Source organism: Borostomias antarcticus (genome assembly GCF_949987555.1).
Source record: "Borostomias antarcticus genome assembly, contig: scaffold_60, whole genome shotgun sequence".
Taxonomy (NCBI): domain Eukaryota; kingdom Metazoa; phylum Chordata; class Actinopteri; order Stomiiformes; family Stomiidae; genus Borostomias; species Borostomias antarcticus.
This window is the reverse complement of record NW_028175837.1, coordinates 1373153-1396041: the sequence shown is the minus strand read 5'-3', so window position 1 is coordinate 1396041 and position 22889 is coordinate 1373153. Positions and strand designations below refer to the sequence as shown.

General features: G+C 43.4%; 1 protein-coding gene across 1 annotated transcript; it reads right to left on the bottom strand.

Moving 5' to 3' along the window:
- Window positions 1-11275: 11275 nt before the first annotated feature.
- Window positions 11276-21059, bottom strand: LOC311329141 (coenzyme Q-binding protein COQ10 homolog, mitochondrial-like; the record flags this gene model as incomplete). The annotated part of the gene is made up of 5 exons (XM_084463017.1): window positions 20930-21059; window positions 14047-14208; window positions 13512-13704; window positions 12327-12428; window positions 11276-11425 (listed from the first exon to the last, which is right to left on the bottom strand). The coding sequence occupies exons 1-5, from the start codon at window positions 21028-21030 to the stop codon at window positions 11276-11278; spliced, it is 708 nt and encodes a 235-aa protein (XP_084319143.1). The 5' UTR covers window positions 21031-21059.
- Window positions 21060-22889: the final 1830 nt, after the last annotated feature.

Here is a 22889-nt window from a genome sequence, read left to right as displayed (position 1 = left end):
GTGCTGCCTGTCATTATTCCCACAAATCCGTGTTATACTGCATATAACCCGACATTATATGCAGTAGTATTATATAGGGTAGTATGCACCATACCAGACTGTTGTTTGTGGACTTATCATCAGCTTCTAAAACCATCCAGCCTCACCTACTGGTGCAGAGGTTTGAATGTTTTGATGTGGATGCTAATGTGACCGGTCTGGTCTTGTGTTCATGTAGTTCTGCGTTGTGTATTAAAAGACAGACCGGACCTCTGAGACTGTAGCTCAGGAGGTAGAGCGGGTCGTCCAATGATCGTAGGGTCGACGGTTCGAATCCCAGCTCCTCCTGACGACATGTCGAAGTGTCCTTGGGCAAGACACTGAACCCCAAATTGCTCCAAATGAGCAGGCTGGCACCTTGCATGGCAGCTGCCGCCATTGGTGTGTGAATGTGTGTGTGAATTGGTGAATGAGAGGCCTTCATTGTAAAGTGCTTTGGATAAAAGCGCTACATAAGTGCAGTCCATTTATCATTTACCTCTGCTTGCTGGATGACAGTTGATTTATTCTGAATAGAATAAGAAAATAATACAGCCATTATACTGAGTCTAGCTGGTCATTCACAGACTCCTCCTCAGAACGCTCTGAGCAAACTGAGATTTCCATGTTCTAATATACAGTAATTAACTAACAAAAAAACATTCTAAAATGCATCAATATAAAATATAGCTACATCACCTGTCAATCCAAAGTAGCCTATCTAATCAGTCACCAGCAAAACACTTTTCATGGACCGAAAAGCCAAAACACAGAATGAACATGAAAACAAAATGTACGCTACACAAAGAAGAAGGTTGCAATAAATACCTGAATAGAATAAGAAAAGAATACAGCTGTTATACTGTGAGTCTGGCTGGTCATTCACAGACCTCAAAGAAAGGGCGAATGAGCGGGAGAATGGCTTGCTGTATTCGACAAATTACTCCATTCACATAAGAAATAAAATGACGATGGCACTTTGGGAGCTCTATAAAACCGTTATCTTATGAATTCCAGTATTCACAAACCCTTTTAACTTTTATGAACTTTTGCATTTCGATTTGACGAGCTGTCAGCAAACTGAGGAGGAATCTTGCACGCGATATTGATGACATCAAAAAGTACAAAATAAACGCTTGATAAACAAATGAATAAAGCTCCCAAAAACTACTCACACTTACTTAGTAAGCTCTCTGGTGAAATGCATAACACATTTTATACATATGCTACACTAATATTGTTGGCTGGATCTTTGGACTTCCTCACCAACAGATCTCAGAGAGTGAGAGTGAATGGACATTTATCTGGACTACAATTTTACCTGGCTCTCTCCAGGGCTGTGTCCTCTCTCCTCTCCTACAGCCTGTACACAAAATATTCAGTTATAGTAAGCTTGCTGAAGGAGGATGAAATGTCCCATGGTCCTGTTGTAGATTACTATTACGCCCCCTGGAGGGCGTGGTGTACCAGTGGAGTTGGAGTGGGCACAAAGTGGAGGAGGAGACCAGTTTAAGGAATAACAAAAATGGGTATTTATTTAACAAAGCCAAAATAGACCACAGGGAGCAGAGGGAACTAAGAGCGGTGTCAAATAAAAAGAAAACATCCCTACCTAAACCTACCTAGCTTACCTACCTGACCCAAACAAAAAGACTTCCCTATACCTTCCCTACCTAATAGCCAGCTGAGTGAAGACCAGCATGACTATAAAAGGACAAGGGGTTGACACACACTCCTAAACTGGTGTATTAAACAGGGGAGTCACCTACAGGCTGAGAAGTGTAAACCCCGGAACTATGTGCCAGGAACATTCTGTGTCTTGGCCTTGGCCTCACCAGGGATGTTTAAACTCCACACAGAATCCCAAATGTTTGTCCTGTCTAGTTAAAAACCAGCCAGGGCTGAAGATAAAATATATGCAAAATAAAGAAATGAATACAAGACACTGGTTTAACAAAAATAAGCTTTTTAATTTCCATTGACACTAAAATAACTATTAGTTTAGGACAAGAAAAAGCTACCCTCTGAAATGCTGTGAACATTGCAGAGTCTGTTAAAGAATTTCAACTCATCACCCATGTGTTCACGCCAAGATAGGTTTTCTGTTATCTTAACTCTATTTAGGTTCCTGTTAGGTTCCTGTTTTCTCTGTTTTATTGTTTTACAATGTTTGTGGAAAGGAGAAGCTAACTTAGTTCTCACGGCCATCTGTTCGGCCAGAGCAGCTGGTCAAACCTCATGTCACGACACTGTCCCCTTAAAAAGGCTCCGCCTCTCTTGGACGGGGCTCTCTGACTTGAATTGACTTCCTGTTGTGAGAGACCGCTTGCAAACGTATTGAAGAATAAAGCTCTCGTCTTTGTTTTAACCAGCTGAATCGACCACTCGCGTGCTCTTATTCTTAATCCAAGTATATTAAGAAAATAATCATCAACAATATGGCGACGTGTCTGTAGGCCGAATTGCGGTTGAATTGCGGTTTTCTGGGACAACTCAGTTTTTTTCGCGTGCTCCGGAGGCGAAGCGTGGACCCGCGGCAAGTTTGATCTTGTGGACTCAAACTTCGAGCAGTTGGCGTAAGTCTGCCGGCTGGTTTTCTTGATGCCCTTCGCCTCTGCAGCTCGCTAAAGGGACTGGTACGTTGAGAATCTAAATCATAGTGGTACGATTGTGTTTTTCAGCTGGAGACATTGACCATAGTTTTATTCGCACCGGTTATGTGATTCTGTGTTCTGCACTACATTTGTTTTGTTCTGCATTATACAAGGAGGTTACGTAGGCTGTTGGCCGCATGACTGTTTACGAAAACCGGCAGGTTTTCAGGTGTTTCTGTTACCTCGAATAAGCCTGGTTCTGTGTCGTGGGGTTGCGCGACTCAACGTGGTTTTTTTTTTTATTTACTCCGGTTGTGAGGGCACAACAACGGGGATGGCTGTGATAGTTCGAGAGGTTATTTGACGCCCCGGGTGATTTTGCTAAGTGAGCTAAGTTGTTTCATTTTGTTTGTCTTGTCTTGGGATTTCAGATCCTGGGTTTTTGTTTAGTGTTAAACTTCTGTACATGCTACGGTTTGGTTTTGCATTTAACTGTCTGTTGTGCTGGCTTTGTTTTGTGTTCAGTGTTGGGGTTATTTTGGTATTTCTACGGCACTCTTGTGCTCATCCTTTGTTCTTTTAATTCTGCTCCAAGCTACGTATCTTGTATTTCTGTTAGCTTTGGTTTTTGTGCTATTGGTTCACTGATTAGCTTCTCTGTGCTAGCTAATTCGTCCACGTGGGTGGTTCCACATGTTGATTAGCCCACGTGCTTAGCTACCTTTGTGCACACTGGATTGACTTCCTGTTTTGCTGCTTGTGAAAAAAAAAAAAGAGAGAGGTCCTGTTTTTCCTCAACCATTTTGAGGATCCACCATTTTGGTTTCTGAAGTCTGCCATTTTGGGAAAAAAAAAAAAAAGTAACAGGAAAAAAAAAAAAAAAAAAAAAAAAAACCCTCTCAACACAGCAGTTATTGTTTTTTTTACTGTAATTTTGATATTTGTTTGTATTTGTAAAATGGGAAGTACTGCTAGTGCACCAAAACGGGAACCTTTAATGGGGGCTGCCAAGATAGTGGCATTAAAGTATGATCCGAGTGTGTGTGAGCAAATTACTTTATGGGCTAAAAATAGTGATTTTCCTGACTCTGGTACACTGTCTGTTAAGTTGCTAGGGAAAGTTAAGAGACAGCTTAAGGAGTTTCAATTAACTAAGCTAGGTAGGAAGTCAGAGAATGCCATTAACTGGTCTCACTTTCTTGCTTGGGAGACAGCTGCAAATGACTCAATTGATAGAGCTGAAACTGCCCGCAACAAAAGGGAGGCTAGGAAGAACTCTGTCACTGCTAAAGCTGTTTATGTTAAGAAATTAATTCTATTAGAGAATTAGAGAATACGCTAAACAGCAAAAGTCTTCTCCTAACCAATGGGGATCTGCACCCCCTCCGGGAGTCTCTGTCAGTTCTCCGCAGGGAAATGGTTTCTGACTAGATGTAGGACAGGTAGGGAAAGCTAGGGAAAGTGAGTGTGTACACGAGGAGAGAATCATTCATATTCATCAATACCTTAATCTGCATACCAAACCATCTGATAATCCAACTGTAACTATGACTGTTAATGGGGAAAGATTGTTTTTTTTGGCTGACACAGGTGCTCATTCTTCTGTAATTAGTACTGCTAGCGTGACACAGCGTCCTCAAGTGACTGAGGAGCTGGCTAAAACTGTTGGTGCTGCAGGCATTGTGAAAAATGAAAGAGTGACTGTTCCATTGAAAGTGGAAGTAGATGATTGTCAGCTAACACACCAGTTCATTTTGAGTGAATGTTGTCCAGTGAATCTTTGTGGGCGAGACTTGTTATGTAAGCTAGGTTTCCAGATGACCTGCTCCTCAGAAGGTGTCACCATACTCAGATCATCAACAATGACACCTCCGGAGGTGACAACCATGTACAACGACGCGCCTACCGATTGGTCTTATAATTGGTATGTTGATTGTAACACTCATACATCACAACATTTGGAAAAGTTGTTTTCAAAAGTACGGACATGTTATAGCTACGATGCTCCGCTCAGCCCTCATGATAACTTGCTCTGTACCGCATCAACATCTTTTTTAAGCCAAGACCATGGGTTTGAGGACACTTGGATGTTGCCTCAAGTGGATGAGACATTGATGTGTAATGTGTTGTATGTTGGACCGGATCATGCAGTTCTTTCTGTCGACCTTAACGGTACACAGAAACAGCTGTATGATGGTCATTCTGTGCCTCATGTGTCTCTTGCTGTTTCTGAGTTTGTTAATAGGAGGGATGCTGATGCGTGGCTGATGGACATAATGACAATAACGGACTGGGTCGGAAATCCTCATCAAATGAGGTATTCCGCCAAGACGGGGGTAAGAGCATTTCCTTACACCTGGGCTATTCCAGTCACTAGGGGAATCCAAGGATCATGTTTCTTCCAGACACAATCTGATGACTTATCTGAAGATTTATCTGTGTTACAAGGACTTCCAAATTCATTATGGGCAAAGGACAAATTTGATATAGGGAAAATTCGAAACGTGAATCCTGTTGTGGTTACCCCTAAAAGTTCATTCCGACCAAAGCGCGCTCAGTACCCGCTCCCTCTAGAGGCTATAGAAGGTATTGCAGAGGTACATGCATCTTTGTTAGAGCGTGGAGCCATTTCTGAGGTTGACAGCTCTCCTGTCAATTCTCCAATCCTCCCTGTGCGCAAAGCCTCAGGAGAATGGCGTTTTGTTCAAGATTTGCGTTGTGTTAATGAAGCTGTCATTGCTAGGACTCCTCTTTGTCCTAATCCGGTAACCCTCCTTGCCTCCATTCCTTCATCAGCTACTTTCTTTAGTGTTATTGATCTCAGTAATGCATTTTTTTCTGTACCTGTACACCCTGATAGCAGACATTGGTTTGCTTTCCAGTTCAAGAACAAAACATATGTGTGGAATGTTATGCCTCAAGGATTTGTTGATAGTCCTTCTATCTACAATGCAGAGCTCGCGCGCAGCTTAGAAGGGTTTATTCCACCACAGAATAGCATCATTGTCCAGTATATGGATGATTTGCTTGTTGCTAGCTCAGACAAGGAGTCATGTGTCAAAGACACAAACGCATTGTTGTTTTATTTAGCAGAGAATGGCCATAAGGTTTCCAAACACAAAATCCAGCTGGTGCGTGAACAGGTTACATACCTAGGTCACGTTATTTCTAAAAATGGAAAATCTTTAGGTAGCAGCCGTGTGGAGGCTATCCTTGCTCTGCCCATGCCTACAACCAAAAAACAAATGATGTCTCTGTTAGGAACTGCAAACTATTGCCGGGCCTGGGTCCCGGATTTCGCTGAGCTCACACAACCCTTGTCCGATCTGGCCCACGGACGCAACCTTTCTCCCTCTGACCGAATCACCTGGACTGACGAAGCACGACTGACTCTAACGGCCCTTAAACAGAGGCTGTCTACAGCCCCTTGTTTAGGTCTCCCTGACTATGAAAAGCCTTTCCACCTTTTCACAAATGAAAAGGATGGTTATATGTCCGCCGTTTTAACCCAAAAGCATGGGGACCGGTACAGACCGGTTGCATACTACTCTAAAAGGCTTGATAGTGTAGTTAGAGGGTTAATCCCATGTCTAAGATCAGTGGCGGCGGCCACTGAAGCAGTATTGGGATGTGTCGACGTGGTAGCCATGCGACCACTAATCGTGAATGTTCCACATGCTGTTTCTGCTTTACTTTTACAGGCAAAGACCTCACACCTGCATCCAGCGAGACTGTTACACTATCAGAATGTGTTACTAACCATGTCTAATGTTACTCTCCAGAGATGTACTGTCCTGAATCCAGCGACACTGTTGCCAACACCAGATGACGGAGATCCACATGATTGTGTGGCTGTTATTGACTTAGTCAGTAAGCCACGCCCTGACCTCACTGATGTTCCTTTGTCTAACCCTGATTTTGAACTCTTTGTGGATGGTTCTGCCCAGCGATCACAAGCTGGTGAGCCGGTTGTTGCCTATGCGGTTACCACTGCTGATACAGTGCTGGAATCAGCCAGACTTCCTAACCATCTTTCTGCACAGGCTGCTGAATTATTTGCGCTCACCAGGGCATGTATTTTAGCCAAGGGTAAGTCTGCTACTATCCACACAGACAGTGCATATGCGTTTAGCACAGTCCATGATTTTGCGATGCTATGGAGGAATCGTGGGTTCCTTACCTCAAGTGGTAAACCCATTGCTCATAATACTTTGATTAACCATTTATTGCAAGCAATGTTGTTGCCATCCAGTTTAGCAGTATGCAAATGTAAAGCTCATGCTAGAACCTCGGATCCTGTGTCCATAGGTAATACGGCTGCTGACTCAGCTGCTAAAGCGGCGGCACTCTCCTCTTGCGCTCCTGTGTTGTCTATGCTCTCTCTCTCATCTGTGGATTCACAGGTCTCTCCTCCCATGTCTCTGAACGACATTGCCGACCTACAGGAATCTGCTCCTCCTGATGAGAAGAAGAAGTGGAAAACCAAATGCACATTCAATGATGAAAGCAGGTTATGGCTAGGACCTAATAACAAACCAGTCTTACCTCGTTCTTGTTTCCAGTATGCGTTCAAACTAGCGCATGGTCCTGATCATATTTCAAAATTAGGAGTTGTGGATGATGTGCACAGGTATTGGTATGCGCCAGGGTTCACTGTGTTTGCAGAGCAGAGTTGTGCCAAATGCATCATCTGTATGCAAAACAACATTGGGAAAGGTATCAAAATGAAAATGTCAGCTCACCCGAGACCAGAGTCTCCGTGGGAACATGTGATGATGGATTTTATTGAACTTACACCATGCGAAGGGTATAAATATTGCCTTGTCTTAACTGATGTTTTTTCCAAGTGGACTGAAGTTTTCCCTTGCAGGCATGCCTCAGCAATCGCTGTGGCCAGGAGTCTCCTCCGAGAGATAATCCCCAGATGGGGATTGCCTTTGAAACTTTCCTCTGATAGAGGAAGCCATTTTGTGAATAATGTGATTAATGAGATTTGTAAGAGTTTGCAAATTGACCTCCGAACGCACTGCAGTTACCATGCTGCATCAGCCGGGATTGTAGAAAGAGCTAACCAGACATTGAAGGTTAAGCTCACCAAACTGATGGCAGAAACAAATCTGTCATGGATGAAAATTTTACCTTTAGCTTTGATGTTCATGAGGGGCCGTCCCCACCAAACTACGGGGCTCTCCCCCTATGAAATCATTTCTGGTAGACCTATGAGAATGTTTAACAAACCTTTTCCCCAGAACAAGCTGACTCTGATGTCCTGTGAACAAGACATGGTACAGTATTGTCTGGCACTCAACAACATACTAAAAGATCTCTTCAATAGAGTGAAGGCGACTATCCCGGATGCCAGAGAGGGTTTCTTGCATCACCTCCAGCCAGGCCAATGGGTGGTGATCCGGGACCTGAAACGGAAGGCGTGGAATAGTGCTCGTTGGCTGGGCCCGTACCAGATCTTGCTGACAACCCAGACGGCCATCAAAGTAGCTGAGAGGACGTCTTGGGTACACGCCACCCACTGCAGGCTGGTTCCAAACCAAGACGAGGCCAGCCGGCCAAAAGATTCCAACAACCAAGATGCATTACCCGGTGTCACCACCAGGGCGAAAGCTCACTCTCTGGTCTCCTCATCTGAGGAATCAGACCAAGGATAACACACCCTATCTTTTCCTCATTGCTGTCATGATGACAACTTTGACCACTGCCCCAGCAACGCCCAATCATAATCCAACCACACTCCCCCTCACACACCTACTCGCACCCCCCTTGAAAGAGAACTCGGACCAGTTCTCTCCTGAAACTGAAACCATTGAACGAAGGAAAAGACAAGAACACACTCCAGTATTCGTTTGTCCCGTTGAGCGTTGCACTCCACTTGACTGTTGGGTCTATACGATAAACGAAGATGGATGGAAGATGCTGCATACTGCTTATGTGAGATTTGAAAGTAACAAACGATTCCCAGGTTCTACTGTTGTAACTGTGACTGAAGTTAATGTAGAGAAAGACTCTCCTTATTGGTGTGTTTTAACTAAAGATGTTATGCGAGTATCAAGAACAAAGAATTATGGAGTTGACATTTGTAGATCTGTTCCAGATTATCCTCAAGGTACTGTGTTTAACTGCTCTATGCACCTAACCAAATCAGCTAAGTCAATTGGACAGGAAAAGAAGCATCCTAATGAAGCTATTAGTATAGTCAGAGACTTTGCACATAGAATGAACTACGCTAACTGTTGGATTTGTCAAAATGTACCTCTTAGTACTTCTGCACCCATATTCTATCCAATTCCTTTAACCCAAGCAGAATGGTCACACTATGACTGGCAGGGTTTAGCTACTCATGTTTTCTCTGCTCCTGGACAATCCTCTGCTTGTCATTTTCATGTAGGATTAGATAGACTAGGTAACTCCTATACAGGGATTGAAGAGGTTATTCTAAGCAAATTAACACTAGAGGTTAATGAGAATCATAGACCTTCTAATTTCTCCCGCCTTATTCTGTTCAAGGTTACACACTTTTCTGAAATAGCTGGACAGGGATTGGTTCACAATATTCAAGTTATATTAGTCCAAATAGACAATCATGCACCGAGTACTAGGTTAGCTTGCACAGCTGTATCTACTACAGTTAATTGGCGAAATTCAATTACCATTTCTGGATTAAAATGTCAAATTATCGATTGCATCATTAAAGCACAAACAAAATTGCATCCTCAAGAAATGGAACATCAAAATCAAGTCGACCAATTCAAAGTAGTACCTCTTCAACAGGTTACAGCCTGTATTGATCTTTTCAGATACAACACACAAGTTAGGACACAAATTAATGATCTAGGCACTAGCTCCTGCGTTGCTCCTATCTACAAATTCTTATATCCAGGTTCAGCGATAGGCCTTCCAAAAGGTGTATTTTTAGTCTGTGGCGATACAGCTTATTCAAACCTAAATAGCAACAGTGTAGGAAGATGCTATCTTGCTCATTTAATTCCCATGATTAGGAAGGTGGATCACGCTGAAATGCAGGTAATTCATCATCAATCAAATTATAGACATCGTCGTGCTATATCGCCCTTTCAGTTTATTTTTGGTGTATTTTTCCCTAACTATGGCATGTATAACACCCAAACTGAACTCATGACTCTCTCCGCTGTCTTGGCGGATCACTTGAATGCATCGGACAGAGTAATTTCAGCCTTAGCTAAGGAGGTGAATGAAATGAAGAAAGTTGTGCTACAAAATAGATTTGCCTTAGATATAATTCTTGCTAGTAAAGGAGGAACATGCGCGATTGTAGGGTCAGAATGTTGTTCGTTCATCTCAGATCCAAATGCCACATTAACAGAGTTCCATGAATCAAACATGAAAGGTATTCAGATCTTAAAGACTGTCCATGGGTTTAATGCTTGGGGAATTTTCGATAATGCTTTTTCAAGTTCTGGAAATATTCTCAGATCTCTAGGTATCATTTTTATGATTATTATTTTGATTATTATTATTATTGGCATTGTTCTTAAGTGTATTGGAAAGTGTTTGAATACTGTTACAGATATGCCCATTACTGCATTAATGTTCAAAGGAGAAGTTGAATTAGACCTTCATTCAACTCAAGAACTTAGTCAAGTCTGTGCCATTGGAAATAAGGATTTTGAATTGTTTTGAAACTTGAAGTTAAGTTTTTTTTCCTCTCAAAAGAAAGAGGTTTTTTTTTCCACTCATGAATATATGAAATCTGTATTAGATTAGTATCATGTTATCTTTTTACCTTGCTTATGATGATATTTTATAATTTGATTCCACATGGTTGATTCTTTCATTTATATTATTATTGTTGTGGATGTTTTACCCACAAGATTGGGGAATTGTTAAAGAATTTCAACTCATCACCCATGTGTTCACGCCAAGATAGGTTTTCTGTTATCTTAACTCTATTTAGGTTCCTGTTAGGTTCCTGTTTTCTCTGTTTTATTGTTTTACAATGTTTGTGGAAAGGAGAAGCTAACTTAGTTCTCACGGCCATCTGTTCGGCCAGAGCAGCTGGTCAAACCTCATGTCACGACACTGTCCCCTTAAAAAGGCTCCGCCTCTCTTGGACGGGGCTCTCTGACTTGAATTGACTTCCTGTTGTGAGAGACCGCTTGCAAACGTATTGAAGAATAAAGCTCTCGTCTTTGTTTTAACCAGCTGAATCGACCACTCGCGTGCTCTTATTCTTAATCCAAGTATATTAAGAAAATAATCATCAACAAGTCACTTGGTCATTCACGCCTCAGTCAAGAACTTTAATAAAAAAAACAGTCCCTTTCAAGATTAACATTTGACGCAACACATTCACTTTTATCCCAAAAATAAAAATGCCTGTACATTCAAGTAAATAAATTAAAGATGTATGTGATGAATAAATAATGTTTTTTGTGTATATAACTTAAGTAAATATATTCTTGAAGAACAGAAGCAAGGAGGAATCCCAGTCTCCTGCATAAGACATAACCATGTTGAAATCTGTGTGTGTGTGTGTGTGTGTGTGTGTGTGCGCGCGTACATCGGGGTAGTTGGGTTGTGATGTTGTTTGGGAAGCAAGGCGTCATCTTTTCCCTCAGTCTGTGTGGTGGAGAGGTGATTGTGGGGTCAGGGGTGGGGTTCTCACGCTGACCTCACTGGCACCCCCGGTGGGGAGGTACTGTAGTGCAGCCGTACAGAGCGGCTGCCCGTCTCTCAAAGGCGTTCACCATCTTCTTAACGACCTCGTCGAAGAACATGGTCGCAAGCTGAGTGTGCAGGAGGGATTTGAACTCAAATGACACCTGGAGAGAGAAAGAGAGATACAGTTATGTGTCCGTTCCTATAAACCTGCCCCCCAGAGAACATGGATTCACAAAGGTTCCACCCAGGTCAGCGAAACGCATTTATGGCCTGGTGGGTGACTGAGGTGGTTCACTTTTAATGCCTTCTACCATCACTCTACACAGTTTATTCAAAACTAAACTACCAACTACTTCTTAGGCTCCTCTAATCTTCACCTTTATTTAGGCAGGGTCCCTTTTGAGACACAGACCTCTTTTTCAATCTCTATTCCCATGCTACAGCGGACTGCAGTCTTAATCCCCGGCCTCATGTTCCTTGCAGCTGACCTGGTCCATAAACGTCTCAAACTCCCAGCTAGCAGTTCCTAGTGGTAACTGGCAAGACCGCCGGTTCAGGATGCCAGGATGATCCCGATCAGACAGCTGGGTTTATATATAGAACCTAATTGGCTTTACAGGACACTGCCCTTCATCTATTAATTCTTTCAGAAGCGTACAAGAACTACGGAAGAGCATTAGGGCCAACAGCAGAGATTTTTTTTTTTTTTTTTAAGCTTCTGAGTTTAAAGTCAGAAATTCAGACTTTTTTCTCAGAAGTTGTTTCTGACTTTTTTCTCAGAAATTCTGACTTTAAACTTAAAAAAAATAAATAAACTCAGTTGTTGGCCCTAATGCTCTTCCGTACAAGAACACAACGTAGCCATTCCACTGGCATGCTGTTTGATCTCAAGACTAAAGCTTCAGTAATCATCTACATCACTGAAGAAGGGTACTGCCGCTCAATGTTTGTGTCATTTATAAGCATTAGCTACACCCATAAGCTACAGTGGGCGACATTCTAACTTCGCTGACTTACGAAGAGATTGAGAGAGGTTTGAAATGATTCTTGTGTGGTACTCACGTAGAACTCCACCTTGCAAGATGCTGGTTGGTCTTTGGGTCCGGGAGCAAACCTCCATAACGTCTCTAGATGATTGAAGATGGACGCGTCTGTACACACGGCCTGTAACAACACGTGGACACTCATCATCATCGTCCTGTCCCCAGAACTGACAGCACCAAGAGTGTCCAGACTCGGGAGGCAGTGGACGCCTCTGTAAAGGTGGGGATGCCGATTCAGCGGTCTGGCAGAAATGGCGCGGGACTAGTGGGTTGTTCACGGCTGGTTTGGGGCGCCGTGGCCATGTCTGTCCACGTGACTGTGTCTGGACTAGTTTCTGACACTCAACATGTTCAGTCATGTTCAGGCTTCATTCGCCACGAGAGCTCAAAACATTAAACGAGGAGAAGCGTCCTTGCATGTCATCGACTCCCGTCTTCCACTGAGGGGAACATGAGGTTTTGACAGACTGGTAGGCAGATGGCCATCTAAACGCATCAGTTGCAGTCTTTTTTGTACGTCCTGAACTTAACCACATCCCTAATCGTTTATTTTGCTCAACCTTCATCCCTTTACTGGGAAGTCCAGATGTAGAGGCTGTACGGTAAGCAAGGGATTAACATGGGCTGTTCTTTGATGTGCCATCAACCGGTCTCAGGTAAAAACACAACGACTGCTACTTTCTAGAACTGTTTGGAGAGAGGAGAGATCCGCACACTGGTATCTCCTGGTTCACTTAATTGAAAAAATGCAACGTTTCGACCCGTAGGTCTTCATCAAGCAACTTCAAAGTTTCAAATGACAGGTAGCAGGTATATATAGGCTGAGAGCCTGTGACATCACATTTGACATCATCTGCCAGTCAATTAGGCTAAAAGGTGCAGTTAGAGGCTGCAAATATATAAACACATCACAATGGCATATGAATAGCCTATATACATCAATCTAAATACAGATACAAAAAAAATAATGTACTCTAAGATACAGCACCTGGCCTACTAAGGTTGTGCGTATTATTATTATTATTACTATAATAATAATAATAATAAAATAAATAATAAATAATAATAATAATAATAATAATACCAGCAACAATAGTAATAATAATCATCATCATCATTATTATTATTATTATTAATAATAAGCTCTTTTGCCTTTTAGTTTCTAGAGTTTCTTTAGTTTCTAGAGCGGTGTAGATGGACTCACCCTGACTTGGTGGTTGGGGACCGTTGTGAGCTCAGAGGTGTAGCGCTCCACAACGGGAGGGAACCCGATCTCCAGCTTCGCCCGGACATCCCCGTTCCTTCCCTTCATAATGCAAGACTTCTTACACCAGGGGACGAAATGCTGGTACTGGTCCACACTGGCCACCACGTTGTACATCTGCTCTGGAGTATACCTGGATCGGGACCCAAAAAGTCAGTCATCAAACTGATGCTATGACTCCGGGCCACTAGTTTTATGTGTGGAATGTTTTCACGCAATCGCCAAAGTATTATATTACGATTTCATTCTATGTACTTGGAAAACCTCACAGTCATACCACAGGTCTTCTCACTGTGACAGGCACTCCTCAAAAGAGCGTGTCCGCCTCACAAGTGGAAGAGCTCGCCAACATGGGTTCGAATCCCACCCCGGGCAAGCCCTTAACATGGGTCGAACTGTTGAACACAACCCACAGGAGAGTACAGCGGTTATGTGTGTGTGTTTGTGCACGCATGTGTGTGTGTGTGTGACTCACCCTAGCGTCCGGCATTCGGAGTAGTCCATTCTGCGGGCGGCGGTGGGGACCACCAGGTTGATGAAGCTGCGGGTGGGTGTGTCCGGGGGGCAGGCGGAGGGCAGGGGCAGGGTGGCGTGCCGCGTTCCCAGAACCCCACAGGAGACCAGGTTTCTGGGAGGTCTAGGAGGAAGAACAACAGGCTCATCTAGGATTTCCGTTCGGCTGCTGGAAATCTCAAGAGTCTCTAAACACAGTCGGGTGCTGCCTTCAGACGAACTGTCATAAGCCTACTGGTGCATTATTCAAAATAGGCCGGTGTGTTGCTGTTAGAAACATCAGGGCTTGACATTAAGCTTTTTCTGGACAAATTAAACTGATATTTTACTTTTTCAAGAAAAAAATGGGTAGTGCAGGGCAGCCTCTATCGAAAGTAATGGTTTCGTCACCCGGGGATTCCCACAGTCTCGTGACTCACATTCCACCGACCGCACTTCACAGCCCACCCAAATAATAAAGTCGCTACAATGATTGCAAACATACATGCAATAATGTAAGATATTTATTTGAAGGCTATAGACGAGTAAGTATGTGCGTTTAGACTTTTTTTTTGGGGGGGGGGTATCGCTTAACAGTAACTGATGTACCGCGGTAAAGATAGCATGTTTGATATTCGTGCCATTCACGGTCATTCACGAGGCCGAATTTGGGTTCCGGTTTGCGGCACGATGAAGTTGGCTACGGACTCACAGTTTCTGATTGGAATTTTAAAACACAGTTTCAGATTTGTGAAACCTTTATCCTATTTGTGAAAACTTGAAAAAGTGCGATTTCACTTTTTTCCCCATCTAGACCACATTAGACCAGGTCCAGATCAAAAACCACAAAACCAGAGAAAAGTAGGTATTCATGCAGTGTATTTCAAATGCATAATCTTCGTATGGAACATAACTTCAAGGAGGCAAGAACGGTCGAATCGACAATTTCTTGAGCATCCCAGATAACAAGCGGATCTGGGCCATATACAGGCCAGATCTGGCCCTTGTGGCTTAGTTCCGGCCCATATATGGCCCAGATCCGCTTGCTATCTGGGATGCCTATTAGCCTACATGGGGTCCGAACTTCGTCAATACAAGGTTCACACAGTGTTGCCAACTCTTCCGTAAGGGAAGTAGCTATTGGCTGTCCCAGAAGTCGCTAGAAGTTGCTAGATGGCGGGGGAGGGGTCACATGGAGGGGGTCACATGGAGGGGCAGCTTTTAAACTGGCTTCAAACCAGGAATCAAATGACGACAAAATTTGCATACAAGGAATGTTCATTAACACATATATGGTCACAAAAGATCAACTATAGTCTTCTGAATGGTCTTTGCCCCCCTTCTTGGGACATGGGGGCTCCCTGGGTCCTTCCTGGATTCATGTTACAGGACTGTAGGCTTCTCACTTCAGAGGTGACAATTTGCTATAGACAAATAATCATGCTGACTCAGAGACAAAGGTTGTAACTCACATGTTAAACTCCTTAAATCAACACAGTTCCAACTTAAGTGAAGTTTATTCATTCTTCTAATAAAATGATTACTACATGAGAGTAACACAGATGTGATTAATGTAATACAGGATAAAAATATATACTACATTCACAAATAGGATAAAGGTTCCACAAATCTGAAACTGCGTCTTGGAATCTACTTGATAATCTAGTGCAGGTTTGACAGGTCTAGGTAATGTGTTTTTTGATCTGAACCTGGCCTAATGGAGAAAAAAGAGTGAAATCGCTATTTTTCCAGTTTTCACAAAGATGATGATGGTTTCACAAATCTGAAACTGTGTTTTAATGAGTCCCTGGAGTATATTTGCTAATCTAGTGCAGATTTGACAGGTCTAAATGCTGTGGTTTTTGATCTGGACCTGGTCTAGTGTGGCGTTATGGCATTTTTAAGGTGTACTGGAAAATTCCAATCAGAAACAGTCAGTAGCCAACTTGCCGCGAATTGACCCCCAAAGCCTCGGGTTTGACCGTGAATGTCAAATGAATATCAACAAACATCATGCTGACTTCCCTACTAACACAGTACGTAAAACTGACGGGACACATTGGTGTAATTGTGGTAACTTTGCGACGTCACCAGCAGCGGACCTAGCTGACACCTAGCTGACACTTGCCTTTTCAGTCGCAAAATAACCAAAATAGCCGTCCTCAAGTACACTGTAAGGGAACGTAGCCGCCACTGCTGCTTAAATCCGTAACTACGATGTAATTAAATAACGTGACAATGTGGTTACATCACAGTCCCAATCTGACTTTATTGGAAATGTGTCACAGTGGGTCAGAACATTTGTAAATTACTTAGGTTTTAAAATCAATTTTGAAGTCATACAGTTACAGAATTGTAATAATGAGGAGAAATCCTGCATGTCTGCTTTGTGTGTAATTTCTCATTTACAGTTAATATTAACACTAAAGATTTGCAGTCTAGGCCTAATAAATATAATGATAAAAAATATGCCTATGAATAAAGTCCTAATTTTGCAACCTAAATGTGAGCAATGAACGCTGAGCAGTGAACGTAGAATGCAAAGCATTGGGCTACTTTCTTAGGTGACACGAAGAACTAGACAAACAAGTTACACACTCTGTGCCAGTAGGTGGCGGTATGCACATCCGCCACTAAACCCAGCGAAGAAGAAGAAGAACGAGAACGGGTTAAACTTCCGGTCCGTTCTGAACAGAAGCGATTGAGAAAGACACGTTGTCTTTGTCTCCGCGACAACACAGATCATGTAAGTATCTCAATTTCAATGTATACATACTATGTATTTTGGTATCGTCCCAGATAAAGCACCAACGTTATGTGCAAGCTACCCTTTTGTAATGATTATCTATATGCAGATGCTCTCTTTCCAATGTTAGCTAACTAGCTAGCCAGCTAACGTGATTAGCCTTTTTCGGGCATGGTGGAGTCTAGCAGGCTCGCGCGAGCTCCTGCACGTTCATACTGTTTCATCGCTTGGAATAAAATGCGATAATTAGCTTACTCATTGATTTCGCATTAACCCACGACACCGTTAGTATGTGTTTGTTTTTAGGCATTCATTTTTCCGAAGTTAACGTTAACAATACTAGAAGCCCCAACAACGGAGCTAGGCTAGCTAGCAGGATTTGTTATAGCAGCCATCTTGGCTCATTTGGTTACAGCAGTCATCTTGGTGGATTTCATTTTACTCTTAACTGTTGAAATGGTTGCTCATTCTGTCAAACGGGTAAAGAATTGTGTACTACGTTTTCACTCGCATACAAATCCAAATTTTGCATAATAGGTACTCATGATGTGGACTACTAATAGAGGCGCTAAGACGGGGACAGGCGTGGCCAGGGGCAGTCCTGGGACAGCACCACAGGCTTTGTGAGTCTTGTTCAGTTGAATGCCCTCATGAGTATTAACAGAAGAGCACCATATACATATGCACACACACACTCTAACATGTCGCTCTCTCCTCAGCTCAGCCCAATGGTCTCTGATGGTTCTGTCTGGCCAGCCCTTAGGTGGAGAAACACCTGATCATCAATATAGGCAGGCACACGTAAGTACAAATGCACATACGTTTCCATAGACGGGATAAACAAATGGGAATATTGATATTGAGTTAATGTTAGCGGTAGACATGTGAGATTCATAAGACGCATCACTGACGCCAGTGACGCCACAATATCAGGGAAATTGAGCAATTGCTTCCCTGTAGTGCAAACTTGCAAGATTCGCTCAGTTATTAACCCTTCTTGCCTTTTTTGTTGTTGGTTTTCTCTCTCCTCCTTCCTCTCTGTGCAGTTCTCCTGTGTGCTGAGCCGCTATCCCATGTATTGCCACTGCTGACAGGGTAGAGCTCAGCCCCATGCAGAAGTGAGTGATGAGGAGAGGGAAGATCATTTTCCCGTTTTTTTCCCCTCCAGTTTTAGGAACCGTCTCAAGAATGTGTTCCCCACTTTTATGCCTTTAAATCAGGGTTGGAGTATTCCAGGTGTGTGGCCATGGCCATGAACACCAGTAGAGGAGGGAACCAAGTGTCTCATTCTCTCTCCACAGTTGTGTGGTTGTAACCCCCCACTAGCTACATATTCATTCAATCTTTATTTAACCTCGTGAATCAATTGAGAGTAAGCTCTCATTTACAATGACGTATAATCACTCTATATTTGAACTTGTACTACAGGTGAGAATCCTTTTTAATGGTCTCTCTCATTGCTGTGCAAGACTTGGGTGTTCTCCTGCTCTGAGTGCCCATTCTCCTATACCTCCCAGATCTACCTCCACAAGCACATCAAGAGGAGCCATGACAACCTCTGTCTCTGCTGAGAAACACACAGAGCATTATGAAGTAGCCAGTGCCTTGGCGAAGGTGTTTGAGCAGCAGTCATCAATGGATTAACTCCCAAGAAACAAGGAAGAGACAGCGCAACACACGCTATGACTCCAGTGACGAAGGTAATATAATAAAGTGCATTCAACAGTCCCAAAAGAGTACTACTTGAGTTGACTAATCTGAGCTAATTTACCTCTACTATATGTTCCAGTGCCCAGGCAGCCGGTCGGCAGAACTCAGACCAGACCAGCTATGCCAGGTGCCAGAGCCGGAAGGCCTGCTCTGCCAGTTATCAATGCAGGTATCCATGCATGTTTGTGTTGGTGAAATGTCTATGCATATTTGCACACTTACAGTTAACTCAGGACTGTCTGAAGACTCATGTACTCAGTTCACTAATTCGCTCATCTCACATCTCACTACTCGGCAGTAGATGTTCATTGCACGGGTCCTTTGAGCCAAGGCGCTGTGAGCCCAGGCCCTTCAGCCCTTCAGACGTCCAGGCACGAGCAGCATGCATCAGCGATTAGCACCCCGACCAGACCAGGTCAGGGTCTGACATGTCTCATGTCGAGTTGATTCTTCCCCTTATGCCAGAATCACTACGCCGCCAGCACCATAGTTTCCTGCTCATCCCTTTATCCTCTGGTTTTCAGGTAGTTCTCTGATGCCATCGCCTGTGAGACCAACAGCTCCAGCAGTGTTGCCGTCAAGCTCTGCAGATGCTGGTATGCTGAATTTTGTGAACTACTTCATGCTGCATGTAGGGATATACTTTGAGCTGAATATCCATTATGGGACCGTACAATTACTTATAGCCACATCTGTGTTTAATATCCAGACTTCCAGAGGATGATGTGTCAGCAGTTCTCCAGCGTCATGCAGAGTCTGAGGGAGATGGCACAGACAATGATGAGGCTGGAGCAGAGACTGTCCGGCGAGTCTGCAGACAGCTATCGGGGAGCAGTACTGGATGACCTGCACCCTGCTAAAACGGAGGAGGAGCTGCTGGTCTTGGAGGAGCAGCTGAAGGACAAGGATCATCAAAGGAAGATGGTGAGTAACTTCAAGGCAGAACTTTGTTCCTTATTTTTGCAGAGAAGTGTTAAGGAAATGTAAAAGTAAATGATTGTCTTTATGTTTTGCAGACACGATATCTGAGTTCCATTGGCGGCAAAGATCTGCCAGATGTGGTCCGGCGGGTGCTGTCAGCCATTGCCATACACAGAGTGTGGTGTGTCTACAGCGTCCATGGGAAGAGGGGGAAGAAGCCTCTGAAGAATATGACCCTCTACAATGTCATATTACGTAAGGGATTGTTCATATTTTCGCAAAATAATACATTGTCTTTGCTTCATGCCATGTGCATTGAAACCATTCCCTTTTTGGTTAAAAGGTGCAGTTATGGCCTGTAAGCCAAGCACCACTGTGACGGAGGTGTCTGCCCAGCTGCAGGAGATGCTGAAACATGCCCCTGCTCGATGCAAAAAGGTATGTGATGTCAGGCAGTTAATTTTCTCGTATCCAGTGACATGGCACGCTTCCAATGAACGTATGCGACTTGCTTTTACAGCCATTTCATTATGTCCTTAGGCATCTGCTCCAGCCCAGCTGACCTCCCCAGCCCAGCCCCTGACCGCAGCTCCAGCCCTGACCACAGTGGAGTATTCAGATGAGGATGACCTCTTCTGCCCAGACCCTCGATTCAGATGTGGGTGACCCCCAGCCCGTCTCCCTAAACCTGCCTTTCCAGCCTGCCAGGATGGATGCCTTTTTTGTAAATAGTTTTTGTAAATTTTAACCTTTTTTTTATGGGATACAACGGTCTGTTCCCGGTCTGCCTGCCACAGAATGCGCACTGTTTCATTTTTGTTTTTAGAACTTTTGCAATTGTCAGATAATGGGTTGCTAGCCAGAGCTTGTACATGCTTTTTTTTGCTTTTCTGGCTATGCGTAATGTGACAGACCGTAAACCTCATCCTTGTAAATATGTATACTTTTAATTTGTAATGTACTTTGTGTAATAAAATGTTCTAAACTGTTAATGGTGTTCAGTCTTATATTGGTTTGTATCATAATGCTTGCTGCTATATCCCCATATAGCATTAATTCCTTTTTGTACTGGTAAATGCTAAATATAGCCAGTGGTCAGTAAGTGACCATATTTGCACCGTGCGAAAAAGACGTGCAGACCAAGTCATATAAATACCTGTTAATCTAGTGTCAGCCAGGTGAGTTTATAACGGAGGTTCCTGCCCACGTGATCACGTGCGTTCTTTGCACGCGGCCGCAACTTCGGAATGACGTGTCGTTCTTACGTAGCGTCTACTAAACGGCAGATCTCGCGTTTCCGTAAATGGCCGCGTAATTTCCGCACGCGGCGCAGACGAATCGTCACCTATAGCGGCCGTATGTCGAACGTTTGCGCAACCTGCGTGTGTTAGTAGGGTTAACCGCGGTATAGATGTACAGATTAATTCCCTTAACGTACAAAATATCCCCCATTCCATAAGCATGCAATGTCTGTAGGCTATAGCCTCACCTCATATTCGCCCTGGTCGAAAGTCCTCGTGTCAGTTTAGAAGAGTGTATCTCAGACATCTCAACAAGCGCCCGGAAAAGCAGAGTCGTTTTGTTAGCCATTGTCGTGAGTTTGATGAGAGGCACTTCCCTCCGGGGCCTGTCTTTCTCCCTGGTGTAGCAGGTGGAACTGATGTGTCACATTACAAGTGCCTGATAAAGACGCGGCTTTGGGGAGTGACGAAGGTGGAACTAGAAGGATTGGCCACACCCCCTTTCCCAATTTCGGGCAAGGCCGTATATTGTTAGAATACCTTCAGATTTAAATCGTTTCTTTGGCATGTGCATGGTTTACACATAGCCTGGTACTAGGAATTTGACTAGGGTAATGGCATACGCTGATGAAGACGACATACGACAGGGTGCAGGACAGTGCAAATACACAGTGCAGCAAATACAAAATACTGGTGAGTGGTCAGTAGGCCTATTAAAATAATGCTTTACCAAAAGAACACAGTACGGGAATGTCTGGTGAAAAGTTACCGGAGTTAGAATACATTTACCAAAGTGTTGCTCGTTTAAGCAGCTTGTCGTTTTTGAAAGCTGTGTTTTTCTCACTTCGGTAGCTATAGGCTAGCCTACTACAAAGTAGATAACGTTACTAGGTAGTGTAACACATCTAGCAAGCTACTGTTCTCGTGAAAGTTTTAGATGGCAAATCCAAACCATCTAGGTGAACCTGGCAAAAACCTTGTCAGAGATACTATGAGGGAAGAAGCAATGGAGACACGTACGGAAGAACTAGGTAACTATAAGGTCTGACTGTATTCCTTCTAGCCCCACAAATAGGCCTACAGCTTCCCACTTTGGCATCCAATTTGTGGAGCTAGCAAACTGGAGTCACTGATGGAGTCACTGGAGTCCCATCATCAGTGACCCTATATATATATATATATATATATATATATAGGAAGAGCAGAAAGCTACATTTTGACTAATATCCTGAGGTGCCTCAGTCTCTGTGATCATTTGCACCTGCTCAGGAATGGGTGGGTGACATTGTTATCCCTATAGTGCCAAATTCATAGTCAGATTAATAATAATACATAATAATTCATTTTATTTATAAAGCACTTTTCATTGTGAAACAATCACAATGTCATTAAGAACAGAGACATAAAACAATATATATATACACATTACATGCAAAAAGCTTTTCTAAATACTGGGAGTAGGTCTTTAGACCAGTCTTAAAATAACCTAGAGTCTGGTGTCCTCAGATTGTCAGGGAGGGCATTCCAAAGGCAGGGGGCAGCTGAGAAAAAGGCCTGATCTTCCACAGAGCAGATAGTCCTGGGGTATGAGAAGCAGGCTGTTTCCAGATCTAAAATTGCAGGTAGGGTTTAGTGGAGTGAGGGGTACTTTAAGTCAGAGAGGTGCATTACCATTGGGGCATTTGAAAGCTAGGAGAAGGGTTTTGAATTCAATCCGGTTGGAGACAGGGAGACAGTGAAAAGATGACAGTATTGAATCCCTGGCATTGTTCTTTTGATACAGGTTGGACTGAGGAGCATCTTCAGAAGCTGTTGTCTGGTATGATTAAGAACATACGGAAAACTGAAGAGAGGAAAATATATACAAAGGGGCAAACACTTTTGTGCTGGGACAGGGTGGCCTTTCATCCTTACACAGCAGAAATGTGTGAGAAGAAGTGGATGGAAATCTCTAAAAAGGTTGGTAACTGACTGCCAGAACAGAAAAGCTTTATGTAGTGTTATGATAACCAATTTTCTTAACATAAAGCTTTGCCTCATTTGGTTATTTTACTTCACAAGTACTGATGCACGCTGGAGCACACAATCAGTGATTTGCCATTATGCCGGCACCCCCCCTGATTACCTCTGCCCCAGTGGCAGCTGGGCAAGAGGTAATGTTTTCGGTGGCGTGTGGACGCACCAGCCCATTAAATTGGATAAAATGGA